The 20,497-nt window shown below is 48.5% G+C and overlaps 1 protein-coding gene across 1 annotated transcript in view; it reads left to right on the top strand.

The window, feature by feature from the left end:
• Positions 1-20,497, top strand: part of STK11IP (serine/threonine kinase 11 interacting protein) — a 291,281-nt gene that overhangs the window by 150,866 nt on the left and 119,918 nt on the right. Inside the window, exons 12-13 of the mRNA XM_078683491.1 lie at positions 495-662; positions 2,223-2,292. Of these exons, the coding sequence (XP_078539617.1) occupies positions 495-662; positions 2,223-2,292 (238 nt within the window). The remainder of the gene's footprint in view (positions 1-494; positions 663-2,222; positions 2,293-20,497) is intronic.

A 20,497-nucleotide genomic window follows, 5' to 3' on the forward strand; every position in this document is an offset into this window, starting at 1 on the left:
CTCATGGCATTTCTGTCTCATTACCACCCCTCATGGCATTTTTTTCTCATGACCACCCCTCATGGCATTTTTGTCTCATGACCACCCCTCATGGCATTTTTGTCTCATGACCACCCCTCATGGCATTTTTGTCTCATGACCACCCCTCATGGCATTTTTGTCTCATGACCACCCCTCATGGCTTTTCTGACTCATGATCACACCTCATGGTTGTTCAGTCTCATGACCACACATCACGATTTATCGATCTCTTTTAAGCATTCCATGGTTTCTCCCTCTCGTCTCAATCTAATCGTTTCTTCATCCTTGTCTGCTCCTCCTGGTTTCTCCATCTCATGCCCTCGCCTTTTAGTTTCCGTATCTCATTTACTCACTTCATAGTTTATTCATCTCATGCGTGCTTCTCAAGGTTTCTCTTTCTCCGTATTGTTGATTCCTCTGTCATGCCTTTATGTTGCTGCCCTCATTTTAATTCAGTGTTTCTCCTTGTGCAGGCCCTCCCTCAGTTTGCTCATCAGGTGATGCTTCCGCAGCGCTTGTATACTCCAGAGACCAACAGTACCGAGGCCACCCCGCTGGAGAGCTCCTACGCGGGAGAGGCCAGTGACAGCCAGTCTGGAGGGGACAGCAGTGCAGCCAAGCTCCCCCGCAAGAAGTCCAAGGTGAGTGAACCCCCTGTGACTCGTGGCCTAGTATATGATCCACTGAAGATTTCAGTACCCACTGACATACTTCAGGCCTCCATTTTGTTTATGAAAGGGTTGCTGTGGGTTTGTTTGCAACCGTAACTGAAGTACTAGCAAGCATACTATTAAGAGTCTTTAATGTTGCAAATCTCATGTTGCAAGAAACGTAAGCTTTGGCTTCGCTCGTAGATTTCACTTGGCGTAGTGCATACACAAACACACACACACACACACACACACACACACGCACGCAGATACACGACATCAACATACATTGACATAGATGAATATAAAAATGCAGTTTGCAGATAGAAACAAATCCACAGACCTACCCTAGTTCATATACTAGCAGACTGACTGGTAACCATCTACACAGACCTGAAGGTACCCACGCATCTGGACCACTTGATGTGTAGTCACTCTTCCGCAGTGCCTGAGAGGCCTGCATTATAGTGTGATGATGCATTTTTAGCAGTGTGTGGCCATCTCAAAGTGCAGCATGTGACAGGAGTCTGGAAAGGAGAGAGTAAGAAGGAATTATGAAGGTGCAATGTGACAGATCTGTTTGAATACGAGTAGAGGGTAGAGGTGTTAGTTTGGAGTAAGTTGCAAACAATTCCTACAGGATAGAGAAGGCTGGAATATCTGAGGGTAGGAGCTAAATCAAGGAAGGGGTAAACAATGTGAAGAATCGCTGCAGGGCCCAGAAGTAGGGACTGTAGGCTGTTCGAGATGCCAAGGTAAGCCTGTTAAATAAGGGTCTCGAACTCAAAACAATGGACAAAGACAACAAACGCACTAGTGCACTTACAAGGCACACAACACAGCTGCGATCAGACAGCTAACTCGCAGCCACAGAGGGTTTCAGGCCGACTTACTATTTAGACCCATTGCTGATAAAATTTAATTGGAAGTCATGGAAGGACTGGTGTCCATGCTCGATCAAACCAGGACTCTCTTTTACTGTTCGATGGAGCACTTCGCTCTCCATACTCTTTGGAACACTGCAGCGACTAACAAAGCGTCTCTTTCATTCCACCCTTTGCCTCACTGGCATGATTATACATGCGCGGCACTACAACTCAATAGCTTCATTTGTAGAGTTGATCACCCACATGTGACTTTATCCATCCATGCCCCCTATGCCCTGGAGGTGTAGATACTTTCTGCCTACCTGATCTGATGGATTGCATCCAGTGGAAGTGTGTGAAGGGGGCACTTGGTACAATATTATCTGTACCTTGGCACAAGACTAACCACACCAGCTGGGCATGGATTCCACAGACTTGTCTACACTCTGACTGACCCTCTAGTGCCAGTCTATATGATGCTTTCCAGGCCTCTGCATTGAGGAGGGCACAGACCCACATCTAACCAAAGTAAATCCCATCTGATCTGTCGCCTGGACCAGGCTTCAATATCAGATCGGATTTGTCCCTTCGTTCAGGTGCTCTGGATTCTGCGCCGCCATCGTGGGACCAAAGCTGCACACATGATAGTCATGCTGTTGACTCCACCTTTTGTTTTTTCCATTAGGTGAAAGTCCGTAAAGCCAGTATCTGTGAGCCCAGCGACACGGAGCACGTCAGCAGTTCGAAGGCCACAGGTGAGTGATGTCTCCCCGCTTCCTTCAGTGTCCTCGCTACCATTCTGCCCTTTTGCACATCTCACCCTTACTGGTGTCTGTTGAGCAGCACCGGTCGCTTATAGGCATCTGCCCTCTGAAGCCCTACCATCTGGTATGGATACAAAATAATATGAAACATTCATAACAAGCATTGGCAATGTCAATAGGTCTGGATTTAATATGCTGCACTCTTCACCCCACAGGCATACATCTCACCCTACGTTTACAGAGGTACACTGCTCAGCCGGCACTCACACATGCATACTGCGTAGCCTGCACTCACCTGGCTCGCTGCTCAGCCTGCACTCGCACAGGCACGCTGCTACGCTGCACTCGCACAGGCACACTGCTCAGCCTGCACTCGCACAGGCACGCTGCTACGCTGCGCTTGCACAGGCACACTGCTCAGCCTGCACTCGCACAGGCACGCTGCTACGCTGCGCTTGCACAGGCACACTGCTCAGCCTGTGTACACACAGGCACGCTGCTCAGCCTGCAGTCTCTTAGGCACATATCTCACCCCTGACTCGGAGGCACAGCTCACTGTATACTCATACAGCATAACCTCACTCCCTGCACTCACACAACTCAACCCGCAGGCATACAGACACTTCCCTCACTCTGCACTCACACACGCACACTACTCAGCCTTCCCTCACACAGGCACACTTCTCACCCTATAATGGCAAAGGCACACAGCACACCCTGCAGTGCTGGCCATAGGGCAGTGCGACTAGTGCCGCTTCACAGCGCGCCAAGCTCAGGGTGCTGCGTTATAAATTATTATATGAGGTAAGGTATCTCCTGCAGAAATGTTTGTGTGTCCTGCACTTTTCAGGGGATTAATAATGCCATGATAACTGTTGATTAATCTTGGTGCTGTTTTGTTTTGTCACAATTGTGACTCATCACATACTACTACAGAGGTGTTATATACCTGCTGCAATGCACAACATGTATCATGCATATCTCATATGTATGTTGTATGTGAATAGCTCAGTAGGTTACTACAGAGATCATTTTGTTATTTTCAGTTCATATTTACAATTCTGCTAATATAGCCCAGCGAGCTATGATGAAACATTGAGGAACTTCATTCAAACTGCAAGGCATCGGGTTAAAACCTTGTTGTCTTTGGTCGTTCAAAAGTTGCCAAAAAGGTTTCCTTGGGTAGGAATTAATTATGTATTGCAGTCCACCAAACCACTTTACATTCTGTTCCAACTTCCTTAGAATCGACCTGTGTGATCCTGCTGCTTAAGATGCCGTCTTTGGATCCGGATATTTTGTAAAACTGTCCGCACGTTTCCCAGATATCTTCCATAGCTACGCTGCAGAAGAAGGCTGTGTTTCACAGCTATCTTCCATAGCTACGCTGCCGAAGAAGGCTGTGTTTCACAGCTATCTTCCATAGCTACATTGCCGAAGAAGGCTGTGTTTCACAGCTATCTTCCATAGCTACGCTGCAGAAGAAGGCTGTGTTTCACAGCTATCTTCCATAGCTACGCTGCCAAAGAAGGCTGTGTTTCACAGCTATCTTCCATAGCTACGTTGCCGAAGAAGGCCGTGTTTCACAGCTATCTTCCATAGCTACGCTGCAGAAGAAGGCTGTGTTTCACAGCTATCTTCCATAGCTACGCTGCCAAAGAAGGCTGTGTTTCACAGCTATCTTCCATAGCTACGCTGCAGAAGAAGGCTGTGTTTCACAGCTATCTTCCATAGCTACGCTGCAGAAGAAGGCTGTGTTTCACAGCTATCTTCCATAGCTACGTTGCCGAAGAAGGCTGTGTTTCACAGCTATCTTCCATAGCTACGCTGCAGAAGAAGGCTGTGTTTCACAGCTATCTTCCATAGCTACGCTGCAGAAGAAGGCTGTGTTTCACAGCTATCTTCCATAGCTACGCTGCCAAAGAAGGCTGTGTTTCACAGCTATCTTCCATAGCTACGGTGCAGAAGAAGGCTGTGTTTCACAGCTATCTTCCATAGCTACGCTGCAGAAGAAGGCTGTGTTTCACAGCTATCTTCCATAGCTACACTGCAGCAGAAGGCTGTGTTTCACAGCTATCTTCCATAGCTACACTGCAGCAGAAGGCTGTGTTTCACAACTATCTTCCATAGCTACGCTGCCGAAGAAGGCTGTGTTTCCCAGCTATCTTCCATAGCTACGCTGCCGAAGAAGGCTGTGTTTCACAGCTATCTTCCATAGCTACGTTGCCGAAGAAGTCTGTGTTTCACAGCTATCTTCCATAGCTACGCTGCATATCTTCCATAGCTACGTTGCCAAAGAAGGCTATGTTTCACAGCTATCTTCCATAGCTACGTTGCCGAAGAAGGCTGTGTTTCCCAGCTATCTTCCATAGCTACGCTGCCGAAGAAGGCTGTGTTTCACAGTTATCTTCCATAGCTACGTTGCCGAAGAAGGCTGTGTTTCACAGCTATCTTCCATAGCTACGCTGCAGAAGAAGGCTGTGTTTCACAGCTATCTTCCATAGCTACGTTGCCGAAGAAGGCTGTGTTTCACAGCTATCTTCCATAGCTACGCTGCCGAAGAAGGCTGTGTTTCACAGCTATCTTCCATAGCTACGCTGCCGAAGAAGGCTGTGTTTCCCAGCTATCTTCCATAGCTACGCTGCAGAAGAAGGCTGTGTTTCACAGCTATCTTCCATAGCTACGCTGCAGAAGAAGGCTGTGTTTCACAGCTATCTTCCATAGCTACGTTGCCGAAGAAGGCTGTGTTTCACAGCTATCTTCCATAGCTACACTGCTGAAGAAGGCTGTGTTTCACAGCTATCTTCCATAGCTACGCTGCCGAAGAAGGCTGTGTTTCACAGCTATCTTCCATAGCTACATTGCCGAAGAAGGCTGTGTTTCACAGCTATCTTCCATAGCTACGCTGCCGAAGAAGGCTGTGTTTCCCAGCTATCTTCCATAGCTACGCTGCCGAAGAAGGCTGTGTTTCCCAGCTATCTTCCATAGCTACGCTGCAGAAGAAGGCTGTGTTTCACAGCTATCTTCCATAGCTACGTTGCCGAAGAAGGCTGTGTTTCACAGCTATCTTCCATAGCTACGCTGCAGAAGAAGGCTGTGTTTCCCAGCTATCTTCCATAGCTACGCTGCAGAAGAAGGCTGTGTTTCACAGCTATCTTCCATAGCTACGCTGCCGAAGAAGGCTGTGTTTCACAGCTATCTTCCATAGCTACGCTGCCGAAGAAGGCTGTGTTTCACAGCTATCTTCCATAGCTACGTTGCTGAAGAAGGCTGTGTTTCACAGCTATCTTCCATATCTTCCATAGCTACGCTGCCGAAGAAGGCTGTGTTTCACAGCTATCTTCCATAGCTACGTTGCTGAAGAAGGCAGTGTGTCCGAGCTATCTTCCGTAGCTACCCTGCAGAAGAAGGCTGTGTTTCCCAGGTATCTTCCATAGCTACGTTGCTGAAGAAGGCAGCGTGTCCGAGCTATCTTCCATAGCTACCCTGCAGAAGAAGGCTGTGTTTCCCAGCCTTCTTCCAGATCTACGCTGCTGAAGAAGGCTTTGTTTCACAGCTATCTTCCATATCTAGGCTGCTGAAGAAGGCTGCATTTTCCAGCTATCTTATATAGCTGTGCTGCCAAGAAGGCTGTGTTCCCCAGCTATCTTCCGTAGCTATGCTGCTTAAGAAGGCTGTGTTTCCCAGCAAGTCTTCCATAGCTATGCTGCCGGAGAAGGCTTTGTTTCCCAGCTACTGCTGAAGAAGGCTGTGTTTCCCAGCTATCTTCCATAGCTACGCTGCAGAAGAAGGCTGTGTTTCACAGCTATCTTCCATAGCTACGTTGCCAAAGAAGGCTATGTTTCACAGCTATCTTCCATAGCTACGCTGCAGAAGAAGGCTGTGTTTCACAGCTATCTTCCATAGCTACGCTGCGGAAGAAGGCTGTGTTTCACAGCTATCTTCCATAGCTACTTTGCCGAAGAAGGCTGTGTTTCACAGCTATCTTCCATAGCTACACTGCAGCAGAAGGCTGTGTTTCACAGCTATCTTCCATAGCTACGCTGCCGAAGAAGGCTGTGTTTCCCAGCTATCTTCCATAGCTACGCTGCCGAAGAAGGCTGTGTTTCACAGCTATCTTCCATAGCTACGCTGCAGAAGAAGGCTGTGTTTCACAGCTATCTTCCATAGCTACGCTGCCGAAGAAGGCTGTGTTTCCCAGCTATCTTTCATAGCTACGCTGCAGAAGAAGGCTGTGTTTCACAGCTATCTTCATAGCTACGTTGCCGAAGAAGGCTGTGTTTCACAGCTATCTTCCATAGCTACGCTGTCGAAGAAGGCTGTGTTTCACAGCTATCTTCCATAGCTACGCTGCAGAAGAAGGCTGTGTTTCACAGCTATCTACCATAGCTACGTTGCTGAAGAAGGCTGTGTTTCACAGCTATCTTCCATAGCTACGCTGCCGAAGAAGGCTGTGTTTCACAGCTATCTTCCATAGCTACGTTGCTGAAGAAGGCTGTGTTTCACAGCTATCTTCCATAGCTACGCTGCCGAAGAAGGCTGTGTTTCACAGCTATCTTCCATAGCTACGTTGCTGACGAAGGCAGTGTGTCCGAGCTATCTTCCATGGCTACCCTGCAGAAAAAGGCTGTGTTTCCCAGGTATCTTCCATAGCTACGTTGCTGAAGAAGGCAGTGTGTCCGAGCTATCTTCCATAGCTACCCTGCAGAAGAAGCCTGTGTTTCCCAGCCTTCTTCCAGATCTACGCTGCTGAAGAAGGCTGCATTTTCCAGCTATCTTATATAGCTGTGCTCCCAAGAAGGCTGTGTTCCCCAGCTATCTTCCGTAGCTATGCTGCTTAAGAAGGCTGTGTTTCCCAGCAAGTCTTCCATAGCTATGCTGCCGGAGAAGGCTTTGTTTCCCAGCTACTGCTGAAAAAGGCTGTGTTTCCCAGCTATCTTCTATAGCTACTTTGCCGAAGAAGGCTGTGTTTCCCAGCTATCTTCCATAGCTACGTTGCTGAAGAAGGCTGTGTTTCCCAGCTACCTTCCATAGCTACGCTGCTGAAGAAGGCAGTTTTTCCCAGCTATCATCCATAGCTACACTGCCGGAGAAGGTGGGGTTTCCCAGCCGTCTTCCAGATCTACGCTGCTGAAGAAGGCTTTGTTTCACAGCTATCTTCCATATCTACGCTGCTGAAGAAGGCTGCATTATCCAGCTATCTTATATAGCTGTGCTGCTAAGAAGGCTGTGCTCCCCAGCTATCTTCCGTAGCTATGCTGCTTAAGAAGGCTGTGTTTCACAGCAAGTCTTCCATAGCTATGCTGCCGGAGAAGGCTTTGTTTCCCAGCTACTGCTGAAGAAGGCTGTGTTTCACAGCTATCTTCCATAGCTACGTTGCCGAAGAAGGCTGTGTTTCCCAGCTATCTTCCATAGCTACGTTGCCGAAGAAGGCTGTGTTTCACAGCTATCTTCCATAGCTACGCTGCCGAAGAAGGCTGTGTTTCACAGCTATCTTCCATAGCTACGTTGCTGAAGAAGGCTGTGTTTCCCAGCTATCTTCCATAGCTACGCTGCTGAAGAAGGCAGTTTTTCCCAGCTATCTTCCATAGCTACGCTGCTGAAGAAGGCAGTTTTTGCCAGCTATCTTCCATAGCTATGTTGCTGAAGAAGACTGTTTTCTATAGCTACGTTGCTGAAGAAGGCAGTGTGTCCCAGCTATCTTCCATAGCTACCCTGCAGAAGAAGGCTGTGTTTCCCAGGTATCTTCCATAGCTACGTTGCTGAAGAAGGCTGTGTTTCCCAGCTATCTTCCATAGCTACGCTGCTGAACAAGGCTGCTTTTCCCAGCTATCTTATATAGCTGTGCTGCCAAGAAGGCTGTGTTCCCCAGCTATCTTCCGTAGCTATGCTGCCGGAGAAGGCTTTGTTTCCCAGCTACTGCTGAAGAAGGCTGTGTTTCCCCAGCTATCTTCTATAGCTACCCTACTGAAGAAGGCTGTGTTTCACAACTATCTTCCATAGCTACGCTACTGAAGAAGGCTGTGTTTCACAGATGTCTTCCATAGCTACGCTGCCGAAGAAGGCTGTGTTTCACAGCTATCTTCCATAGCTACGCTGCTGAAGAAGGCTGTGTTTCCCAGGTATCTTCCATAGCTACGCTGCCGAAGAAGGCTGTGTTTCACAGCTATCTTCCATAGCTACGCATCTGAAGAAGGCTGTGTTTCACATCTATTTTCCAAAGCTACGCTACTGTGTTTCACAGCTATCTTCCATAGCTACGCATCTGAAGAAGGCTGTGTTTCCCAGCTGCTGCAGAAGAAGGCTGTGTTTCCCAGCTGCTGCCGAAGAAGGCTGTGTTTCACAGCTATCTTCTATAGCTACGTTGCCGGAGAAGACAGTGTTTCACAAGTTATCAGAGTTTGTGGAGGCTTTCCCCTGCTCCCAACGCAGATGAGCTTTTGCTTGTGCATTGCACAGAGCTTATGATTGTCTCCCTCAATCAATCTGTTTTTTTTTAAAGCGTGCTACTCAACTGTGAGGGTCTCAAAGCCTTGGGGGGAGTGGGGAGGCAGCTCTGTTCAGTCGAAGAGCCAGGTCTTGAGGGTCTTCCTGAAGGTGTACAGGGTGGGGGTTCGCCGAGTTACTCTTCAGGCAGCTGCTGCTAATCCAGGATGCAACAGCTCTTTTTTTTTTTTTAACTTTATGTTCGAGGCATGTGGGCTGCTGAATTCATATCTGTGCATAGATCGACGCCTAGTGTTGGGTCCGGATGATTGCACGTTGTTGTCCTGGAAGAGTCTGCGAAGTATCACGAGATAGGTGACTCCTCCCCTGGACTACAGTGCGCATGGGCATCTTCTCCATCCTCAGATTGTTTTTTTCCGCCATTGGGTTTGGATGCTAACTCCTATACTCCAACTTCGGAATCGAAAACAAAACTTTTCTAAAGGCCAAAAGGCCTTTGACGGTATTGTTCTCGTTCGGTACCTCTCTACTCGATCCACCTTTCCATCTCGACTCGGTCGTCGACGCGGGCCGTTGGGCCTTTTCGACGCCACGTGAGCCTACCGTCGATGGAAATAAGCCGTTTAAAAGGTGCCCACAATGCCCCTCCAAGTTCCCACATACTGACAAACACTCAGTATGCAACAAGTGCCTTTCCCCAGTCCATAGGGAAGAAACCTGCCCAGCCTGCGCCCAGTTTCGGTCGAAGAAAACCATACGGATCCGACGGGCCGCCAGGCAAGAAATGCAGCGACAGGCACCGGAACCGGACAACATCTTCGATGATGACCAAGAACTACCGGAAGCTCCAGACTCGGACCTAGAGATCGTCACCGTCGAGGACTACTCTGACTCCGATGACAAGATCCCACCGGGGCAAATCATGAGTACTCTGCCCCCGACACCATGAAGCCCGGAACCAAAGGCTCCAGTTGAGGCATCGCCAAAATGCCTTAGCCAAGATCCTAAAAAAGTTTTGCCAGCCCCGCCATCCGGCTCGGCTTCGAAATCAAACTCGAAACCTTCAGAGACCCCCGGGCCCAGTACCATCACCCCGAAGAAGGTTCCAGAGCCAAAAAAGGTCATCGACCCGAAGGGCGTCGAACCGAAAAAGGCCGTACAGCCCCAAAGCGTTGAGCCAAAGAAGACTGTCGACCACAAGAAGGCCGCTCAGCCAAAAACTGTCGACCCCAAAAAGGTATTCGAACCGAACAAGGGCACGCAGCCAAAGGGCGCCGAACCAAAGAAGGTCGCCGACCCGAACAAAAACCGTCGACCCGGCAAAGGTCGCCGACAAAAAGGGTGCCGTACCAAAGCCCGTAGCACGGCCGGAAAACCTGCCGACCCAAAGGCAAGTGCTCCGAAGACACCAGTTGATCCGAAAAAGAACATAGACTCGGAAAAGGACACTCAACCCAAAAAACCTGCAGAGCACAAAAAACGTGTCGAGCCGAAAGTTCCGGTCGACCCCAAATCACTTGTCGACCCGAAAAAAGGGCCCGAGACGAAGAAAACACCAAAAGTCGTTGACAAACAAGGTGTTACTGACCCAAAAAAGTCTAACACTCAACCTAGGACTGTAGAGGAAGAACTCTTTCACCCAGATCCATCAGACGACCAGGCAAAAATATATATTAATCCAGAGACTGGTAAAGTTACCATCCTGCACAGGAAGAAGAGGCCATTGGACACTGGCTCTCATTCCCCTATTCCATTAAAAAAAAAAGGACTTTGGGACTTCTCCCTCTAGACCCTTCATCCCTTTTCAGCCTATCATGCCTACCACACCTCTTGCTCCTTACTCTCCTTCTCACCACGGGGACAATGAGGGTAACATGGGGGACGAGCCACAGCCTTAATATGATTTCCCACAAGATCCTCAACCACAAGAGGAACCGTGGGAGGAGCCAACAGACCCTTACAACACCCATCCCATGTTATGTTATGTTACGGGTTTGTTGAGCGCGACAGCTACCCCAGCAACGAGGCGTCCCGGCGCTAAGAACCATAGCACAACCTACTGGGGTGAGGGAGGGGAGAAGGGACCTACCAACTTGAAAAAAGATGGGTTTTGATAACTTTGCGGAAAGTGAGTAGGTTGTCGATACAGCGGATGTGGAGGGGTAGGGAGTTCCATAGTTTTGCCGCCCGGAGTCTGAAGGAGCGACCTCCGATGCGGCTGAACTTTGTGCGGGGGACCACTGCTAAATGATGACCTATGGAGCGCAAATTGCGCTGGGGGGTGTAAGGAATAAGCAGCGATTGGAGGAGTTCGGGGCCCTCGGCATTCAGGATTTTAAAAGCAGTAGTGAGGGCCTTAAATTGAATGCGAGCTTCCACCGGAAGCCAATGTAGTCTCTGGATGGTGCCTCTAGCGGAGCACCTTCTGGGGAGGCCTACAATTGCCCTGGCCGCAGAGTTCTGTATTCGCTGGAGCCTAGCTGTTTCGGCTTTGTTAGCGCCTAATAGTAGAACGCTCGCATAGTCCAGACGGGACAGGATGGTGGCTTGGACAACGAGCTGCCGTGTTTTGGGATCAAAGAAGCCTAGAATGGGGTGCAGGCTTCTCAGTAACCCAGTGCATGCAGCTGCTACCTTTTTGGTGTGGGTTTGGTAGCTGAGTGCGGAATCCAGCCATACTCCTAAGTTTTTGACTAGGGCTTTGGGAGGGGGGGTAGGTCCTAACAGAGGGGGCCACCAGTGGTCACTCCAGTGGCTGGGGTTCTTACCCAGGAGTAGTACCTCGGTCTTTCCTGCATTCAGCTGTAGGCAGTTTTCGGTCATCCAGGTGGCAACGGCGGCCAGCCCATCCCTGAATTTTGTGGCCGCGGTAGAGGGTATTTCAGTGAGGGTGATGACTAGCTGTGTGTCGTCCGCATACGACACCAGCGTAAGGTCCCATTCTTTAGCCACTGCCGCCAGGGGCTGCATGTATAGATTAAACAGGGACGGACTGAGGGCAGAGCCCTGTGGTACTCCTTGGTTAATCTCGTGAGAGTGGGAGATGAAAGGGGGGGCAGACACACGGAAGGATCTGCTCGTGAGGAATGATCGGAACCATTCTAGTGCCCTGTCCCTGATGCCCTCCAAGCGGCTCAACAGGATATCATGGGACACCGTGTCAAAGGCCGCGCTGAGATCTAGTAGTATCAGCGCAGCACTCTGACCGGCGTCCATGATCATCCTAAAATGTTTGGTGGTGGAGAGGAGGGCGGACTCCGTACTGTGTCCAGGCCTGAACTCGTGTTGGGAAGGGTCCAAGATGTTATTTTCGGCCATGTGGGCAGTGAGTATGGTGGTCGCATGGGCTTCTGCCAGTTTGGACACCCAAGGAAGCAGTGAGACGGGCCTGTAATTCTCCGGCTTTGTGGGGTCCAGAGTGGGTTTTTTAATGATGGGGGTAATCCAGGCCTGTTTCCAACAAGTGGGTACTATGGCAGATGAGAAAGAAAGATTAAGTAGCATGGCCAGAGAGGGAAGAAAAAAGTCCAGGTAGTCCAGAAACTGGGCTGGTCTCATGGGATCAGAGGGGGCGCCGGATTTCACCTTTCTGCAGAGTTTAACTAGCTCCTCATGGGAGATGGGCGGCAGATAAGTGAGCCCGGGGCCTTTGGCAGAGATCTGGAGAGGATTGGCAGGAACAGGGGAGTTCTGTGGGAAGGTGTTATAGATCTTTCTCACCTTTTCTGTAAAGAAAGTGGCGAGGTCCTCGCACTGCTGAGTGGAGGAAATGCCTGCGGCAGGGTTGCCGCCGTTTTGTAATTTTTGGACCAATTTGAAAATAGTTTTTGTGGGGTTGGGGCTGGAATCAATTTCTTTGGCGTAGAAGGACGCACGAGCAGTGCGTATAGCTTTATGGTATCTCTTGAGTATGGTCAAGTAGGACGCTTTGTCATTGTCCCTGTATTCCTTCCTCCAGTTGCGTTCCATTCTTTTACATTCTTTTCTAAGAATTTTTAGGCTGTCGTCATACCATGGGTTCGAGGGGCTGTTCCGTCCTCTCGTCCATTTCGCTGGAATAATGGTATCGAGTCCTTTGGTGATCCATTCCTGAAAGGAGGCATATAACGTGTCAATGCCATTCGTGTTTTCAAAATTAGGTTCTCCTAGACTGGCAGGCAGGTTTATGTTTTGGAGCTTGTGCCAGGGTCGTTTAAGGCGGGCGGCGGACGATGTCTTGTTAGGTTGGGTAGTTGCCGGAATCACGAAAGTAACAAGGAAGTGGTCCGTCCATCCCATAGGAGTAGGAGGATCGGCTTTGGCTTCCAGAATATTCGTGAATACCGGGTCGAGTAAGTGCCCAGCCGAGTGTGTAGAGGATTGTATGATAGGGGTCAACTGCAAGGCTGTTAAGTCTGCTAGAAGATTGCTAATGGTCAAATCTGAAGAGGCGTCAAAGTGGAGGTTTAAATCCCCCAAGATCGTGAAGTTAGCGGAGCAAGTGACCAGGGCATGGGCTATTTCTAGGAGTTCCTCAATGAATTTCGAGGAGGGGCCCGGAGGTCTATAGATAAAGAGGCCAGAGAGGGAGAAATGAGGGCTCGTGGTGATTTTAAACCTTGCGCCTTCACAGCCCGTAATGTCTTCCTTTACGAAAGTACAGGTGTAAGATGTTCTATGAATGACGGCAATGCCGCCACCCCTTGATCCTCTATTGATGGAGGTCATAGAGAATCCATCTGGTAGAGTTAGATTGGGGATGCTGGTTAGATCGTCCGTGAGCCAGGTTTCACATAAGAATAATATGTCCGGGTTCTCGTCTGTTAGTAGAGTATGTATCTCCGCATGGTGTTTAACCAGGGACCTGACGTTAAGCTGAGCGATTAAAAGCGATGAAAGGTTCTTTCTGGCAGTTCTGTGACAGAGTAGTCTCGGTGCAGGTATGAATAGGCTACAGGAGTTACATTGGAGAGCAGTCTGTCCAATGCATCCATCCAACTTATCACATCGTTGGTTCGAGTTAAGAGCAAGAAGATGATTTTTATCATAATAGTATGTCGTCTGCGTATTTTGGGCAGGGGGGGTGGCGAGAGGCTATGACTTGGCGATGACGGGCGAAGACGGGCTTGCCTTAGGCGCGCCTTCGGCGCGCAGACGGCGCGCCCGCTGCGCCCGTCCGCTGCGCGTACGGTGTAGACACATACTTTTATGACCAGAAAAAGTTAGGGAGGGGCGTGGCCTCCAAGGGGGCGTGGCCTATCGGCACGCCGGCAATGGCGCTGTGTTTGTTTGGGCGTTCGTGATGCCAGGTGAGTAGTACTTTTTAAAAACAGTAGTAAATCTCAAGTGACACAATAACAATTTAAAAACAATCTAGTGCCTATCTCCCGGCTTTCCGCCTCAGGAGTTGCGAAGGTTCTGGCAGGCGGCGCTTGTAATCAGCGACTAAATACCTGTCTTGAGGAAGGGGGCGTGGCCTCCAAGGGGGCGTGGCCATCCCTGATGTACCCTCTTATCCAACTAAGCCGTCACCTACTGATGACACCATAGTCTTCAATCAACTCATAGACAGGGCAGCACAATACCACAACGTAGACATGCATAATGACCCTGTCGAAGAAGACTTCTTATTTGACACCTTCCCTACTTCAGAAAAAAGTATCAGAACACTCCCTATGTTAAAGGGAGTTCTAAAACATGCACCTGACAGATTCAAAGATACAGCCAGGGCACGGGTAATCAATCCCAGAATAGAATAAAAGTATAGGGCAGCTCCTACAGACCCTACTTACATCAAGGGCCAGTTGCCACTAGACTCACTGGTAGTGGCTAACACACGAAAAAGAGCCAACTCCCAAACAACAGGGGAAGCACCTCCCCCTGATAAAGAATCAAAAATACTAGCGGCAACAGGCAAAAGGGTAGCAGCACAAGCCTCCAACTCATGGAGGATTGCTAACACACAAGCCCTACTGGCTCGCTACGACAGGGCGCACTATGATCAGCTCGAAAGCCTTATGCAACACCTACCCGAGCCTTTTAAAGCACAAGCTGATGACTTCATACAAGAGGGAAAATTCATAACAAACGCCTCCATCAAATGTGCGCTTGACGCAGCAGACACCGCAGCTAGATCAATTAACACTAGCGTCTTACTACGCAGACATTAATGGCTGCGTATCTCAGGTTTTAAGAATGAGGAGCAGTCCACCATTCTTAACCAACCTGTCAATCAGGACTTTCTATTTGGGCCTGCTGTCGACACCATTTTGGCTAAAATGAAAAAAGACACAGAAACCGCAAAATCAATGGGGGCATTGCAATTTCAGCAACATAGAGGCTCCTTTCGACGCTCCTCATACAGAGCAACTACATGAGGAAATACCTCGCAAACATCTGCCTCATACAAGAGTAACACACAAGGTTCCTTCAACAAGAACACAAACAGAGGAGGTTATAGGGGCAACAATAATAAGGGAAGAGGACGTGGAGGCAATAACACCAGAGCCTCCACTGCCACAAAACATTGACTTTGTCACGCTACCTCCAGACCACCTAACACCTGTCGGAGGCAGACTCCAACAGTTCCTACCTGTCTGGCACGCAATTACCACGGACAGGTGGGTGAGAGAAATTATCCAATTTGGTTATTGCCTAGAACTGACTTCTACACCACCAAACATACCACCCAGACATCGTCCTATGTTCACAGAACACATCACTCTGCTCCAACAAGAGGTGAAATGCATGCTGGAAAAGGGGGCCATGGAGCAAGTCCCTTTCCACCAGCAAGGGACAGGAGTATACTCCCTATACTTCCTTATTCCCAAGAAGGATGGTTCCCTCAGACAACTATTGGACCTCAGACCCCTAAATCAATATATACTATCGGAGCACTTCCATATGATCACACTACAGCAAGTGCTCCCGTTGCTACAACAAGGAGATTTCCTAGCAACACTAGACCTCAAAGATGCGTATTTTCACATACCCATCCACCCAGCCCACAGAAAATATCTCAGGTTCACAATAGAAGGTCAACACTACCAATTCAAGGTTTTGCTCTTCGAGGTTACCACGGCTCCAAGAGTGTTTACAAAGTGCTTAGCGACAGTAGCAGCACATCTCAGAAGGCAACAAATCCATGTGTAACCTTATCTGGACGATTGGTTAATACAAGCAAAATCGTACCAACAATGTGCAACACACATGTCTCAAACACTTCAGTTGCTACACAACCTAGGGTTTTCGATAAAGTACCCAAAATCGCATCTGCAACCATCCCACACACAGAAATACCTGGGAGCCACTATAGATACCTCAGTGGCAAAGGCATATCCAAGCTCAGCAAGGCTAGCCAGCATGCAGATACTCATTCGCAAATTCCTGCCACAACACTCTCTGCCAGCTCGAATCTTTATGCAGCTCATAGGTATGATGGCCTCCTGCATATTCATTGTCCCCCATGCCAGACTCCAAATGCGCCCATTACAAGAATGCCTAGCACGGCAATGGAACCAGGCTCGAGGACAACTAAAAGACCTAGTGTTGGTAGACAGTCGCACTTACAACTCTCTGCAGTGGTGGAACCCACAAAACCTTTCCAAGGGGCGACTGTCCAAGAGCCGGTTCCACAACTAGTACAACAGCAGACGCATCACTGACAGGCTGGGGAGCCCATCTCCTTCAATACACAGTACAAGGGCTCTGGACAAACAAACAGAAAAAGCTGCATATGAACCAACTAGAATTGCTAGCGATATTCCTAGCCCAGAAAGCATTTCAGAAATACTTGTACAGCAAGACGGTGTTGATCCGGACGGACAACATGACCGCAATGTACTATATCCAGAAACCGGGAGGAACGCACTCTCCACAGCTGTCCCATGTGGCACAAAGCATATGGAAATGGTCGATTCCCAAAAACATTTTTCTCCTAGCAGAACACCTTCCAGGGAAGGACAATCAGATTGCCGACCTGCTCAGCAGGCACAGCCAACAACTACACGAATGGGAGATTCACCCCCAAGTTCTCCAGCCATTCTTCGAAGAGTGGGGTCACCCAGAGGTAGACCGGTTTGCCACAAAAGAAAACTCCAAATGCCAGTACTTTGCCACCAGGTTCCCACATCCGTTGTCACAGGGCAATGCGATATGGATGAACTGGCCAGGCAGATTTGCGTACGCTTTTCCACCAGCCTCGCTGATCCTGCTGATGGCACACAAATTGCGGCAACACTCACTCACGCTAATCCTAGTTGCTCCCACATGGGCGAGACAACCGTGGTACACAACGTTCCTAGAACTTTCAGTAGTTCCTCATCAAAGACTGTGCCTTGCACCCCATCTTCTAACTCAGAGCCATTGAGAAATCAAACACCCAGATCCCAATCAGATGAACCTAGCGATCTGGCTCCTGAGGTCTTAGAGTTCGGATACCTTAACTTGCCCCCAGACTGCATGAACATCATTAGGGAGGCAAGACGACCAACCACACGAGCGTTCTATGCAGCTAAATGGAAGAGATTTGTTATCTACTGCAACAATAACCAGATCAACCCATTAGACGCTTCCATACAAAACATTATATGTTACCTGCTGCACCTACAAAGATGTAACTTAGCATACTTGTCGATACGACTACACCTCGCTGCTATAGCAGCATACCTTCAAAACAGGCAACACCTTTCACTGTTTAGAGTACCAGCAATCATAGCCTTCATGGAAGGTCTGAAAAGGGTGATTCCCTCCAAGACACCCCTCTTCCCCATTCTGGAATCTAAATATAGTGCTTACCAGACTTATGGGACCTCCTTTCGAACCTCTACACTCATGTGAACTACCATTCTTAACGTGGAAGGTTGCATTCTTAGTTGCCATTACCTCACTCAGAAGAGTGAGCGAATTACAAGCACTAACAATTCAAGAACCTTTCATGCAGGTACACGCCAACAGGGTGGTTCTTAGAACCAACCCCAAATTCATGCCTAAAGTTGTATCCAATTTCCATATCAATCAATCAATAGAACTGCCAGTATTCTTTCAAAATCCACAGTCAGTAGCTGAGAGAGCCCAACACACACTGGATGTAAAAAGAGCTCTACTTTATTATGTGGACAGAACTAAATCATTTAGAAAGACAAAACAACTATTTGTTGCTTTTGCACCACAACACAAAGGAAATCCTATTTCAAAGTCAGGAATAGCCAGATGGATAGTTAAATGCATTCAAATATGTTATCAAAAGGCAAAAAGCACTTTAACCGTCCCCCCAAGAGCACACTCTACAAGGAAAATGGGGGCATCCATGGCTTTCCTAGGAAATATTCCTCTTGAAGACATCTGTAAGGCAGCCACATGGACCACCATACACACTTTCACAAAACACTACTGTGTAGACGTGCAAGCAAAACAGCAAGCTGATGTAGGCCAGGCTGTCCTCAAAACTCTTTTTCAAACTGCTGCAGCTGGCACGGGTAACCACCGCTAGAGGAGATACTGCTATACAGTCTATGCACAGATATGAATTCAGCAGCCCACATGCCTCGAACGGAATATGCTACTTACCAGTATGCATCTGTTCTTGGCATGTAGGGCTGCTGACATTCATATCGCCCGCCATCCTCCCCGGTGCCTGTCGCAGCTGCAGCATTATCTCTGGCATGACCATCTCTTACTTTACTATCTCCATCTCTGCCACAATGGCGAAAAACTATCTGAGGATGGAGAAGATGCCCATGCGCACTTTAGTCCAGGGGAGGAGTCACCTATCTCGTGATACTTCGAAGACTCAGCCCTACATGCCAAGAACAGATGCATACTGGTAAGTAGCATATTCCTTTCCATTTTGCATGAAGACAAAGAAAAAAAAACAATGAGATTGCAATATGGGAACATCAAATGACATTTGCAAAAATTGTGAAAAGCAGATCAATAAAATATGAACACAAATCATGAGGACATCAAAAAAACAATGTGATACATGATTACTGACAACAACAATATGTACTATACTTAATGAAAGGTCAATCTCGTGACCCAGCTGCAAACAATAGATACTATCAAAAGCAAAAACCAAAAGCCAAATAGATGTGATGTCATCATTTCCCTGTTGTTTCATCCCAGAGTCTGTGGGGAACTATCCCACTCCGGTAGGGGTGATGCCGGACAATAACTGAGAATTCTGGGCTGGCTGGTGCCGGGAGATATGATCTCTATACGGGCCCCAGATATCGGTTGGGCCGGAAGAAGTGGGGAGTAAGGTACTGAACTCTTCGCAATTCACATTGCAGAACTCTAAACTGTTTAACCAGGAGCGAAGAGTGGGGGCGCACCTCCTGCCCCACAGCAATGCTATCTCCCTCTTGGCCAAAAGGAAGCCGAGCGCCACTAATTTACGAATCTTCCTAGGGAAGTTCTCAACATACCCCAACAGCGCAATCTCAGGTGTAGGAAGGAGCAGCATGGACAATATATCACCCAAGGCTGAGTGAATTTCTAGCCAATACTGGTGTATTTTGGGACAAGTCCAGGATAGGTGTGCGAAGTCAGCAAAGGGGGCAAGACATTTCCGACAGTGGTGAGGCCGGGAATTATCAATTCTGATTGCACGGGCCGGAGTTAAATACATCCGACGAAAAAATGTAAACTGAAGCAACTTATGACGACTGTTCAAAGAGACGTCTGTTGTGGTCCTGCAGCAATATGCCCACTGATCATCAGAGATGGACCCACCCAGGTCCTCCTCCCAAGCGGCCCTGAGCCTAGAGTTATTAATTGGTTTGAGTGCCCCACACTGTTTATACAATTTGGAAATCAGGTGCAAATTATTTGGGTTCTGAATCACCAAAGTGAGGGGTGGGGTCTCATCAGGAGCCAAAGGAAAGGAGGAGAAACCCGCCCTCAAAGCTGAGCGAATCCCGGTGAGAATAAATGTGTCCATAAAGGAGCGATCGCTAAACCGGGCCTCCTCCGACAAGGAGAATACATGTCTATCTGGTAACAAGTCTCCGAGGGTGCATATGTTGAACTTCGCCAAGGTGCGTTCTACCAAAGATTCCCCTGTAATGGGGAAAAGGGAGGCATTGGGAAGGGGCAAGGCTGGGGAATATAAAAGATCTATTCTCAAAAATCTGCGCAATCTAATCCAGGCCCAGCATGTGGTGGAGACAGTCTGGATGTCTCGGGGGTCACGAGGGAAGTCAGTGGGAAGAATGGTAAGGAGCCATCTCGGGAGAACCAGATCTGTTTCAGGCCGCCAATATGGTATGCGTGCGTCCGGGTGGAACCAAGCGTATGCGTATGCACACTGCGCAACTAAATAATACAAATAAAAGTCTGGTACACCCAGCCCTCCTCTGTCCAGTGGCAAGGTCAATACTTTCCAACTGACCCGGGGTGTCTTATCTCCCCAAATCAAGCGAAGCAGAAGAGAGCGGAGTTGCGTAAAAAATACCTTGGTTAGGGGAACGGGAATATTATTGAAATAACACAAAAAGCGGGGCAATACTATAATTTTAATAATTAATAAATGGATAGGGGTAAGCGGATCCATCGGGTGATCTGTGATTCCAATGTGCCGATAGCGGAGCCATAATTGAGACGGATCACCGATGCAGTGTCTAAATGAATGTGAATACCCAAATATTTAATTGAGTCATCGCACCATTCTAGCGGAAACTCAGATGACCAAGGCGTAGTGCAGGCTGTGAGTGGAAAAATTACTGATTTGTGCCAATTGATATGGAGCCCAGAAAAATTGCCGAATCGT

This window comes from Lissotriton helveticus, chromosome 3_1, assembly GCF_964261635.1.
Source record: "Lissotriton helveticus chromosome 3_1, aLisHel1.1, whole genome shotgun sequence".
In the NCBI taxonomy this organism is placed as follows: domain Eukaryota; kingdom Metazoa; phylum Chordata; class Amphibia; order Caudata; family Salamandridae; genus Lissotriton; species Lissotriton helveticus.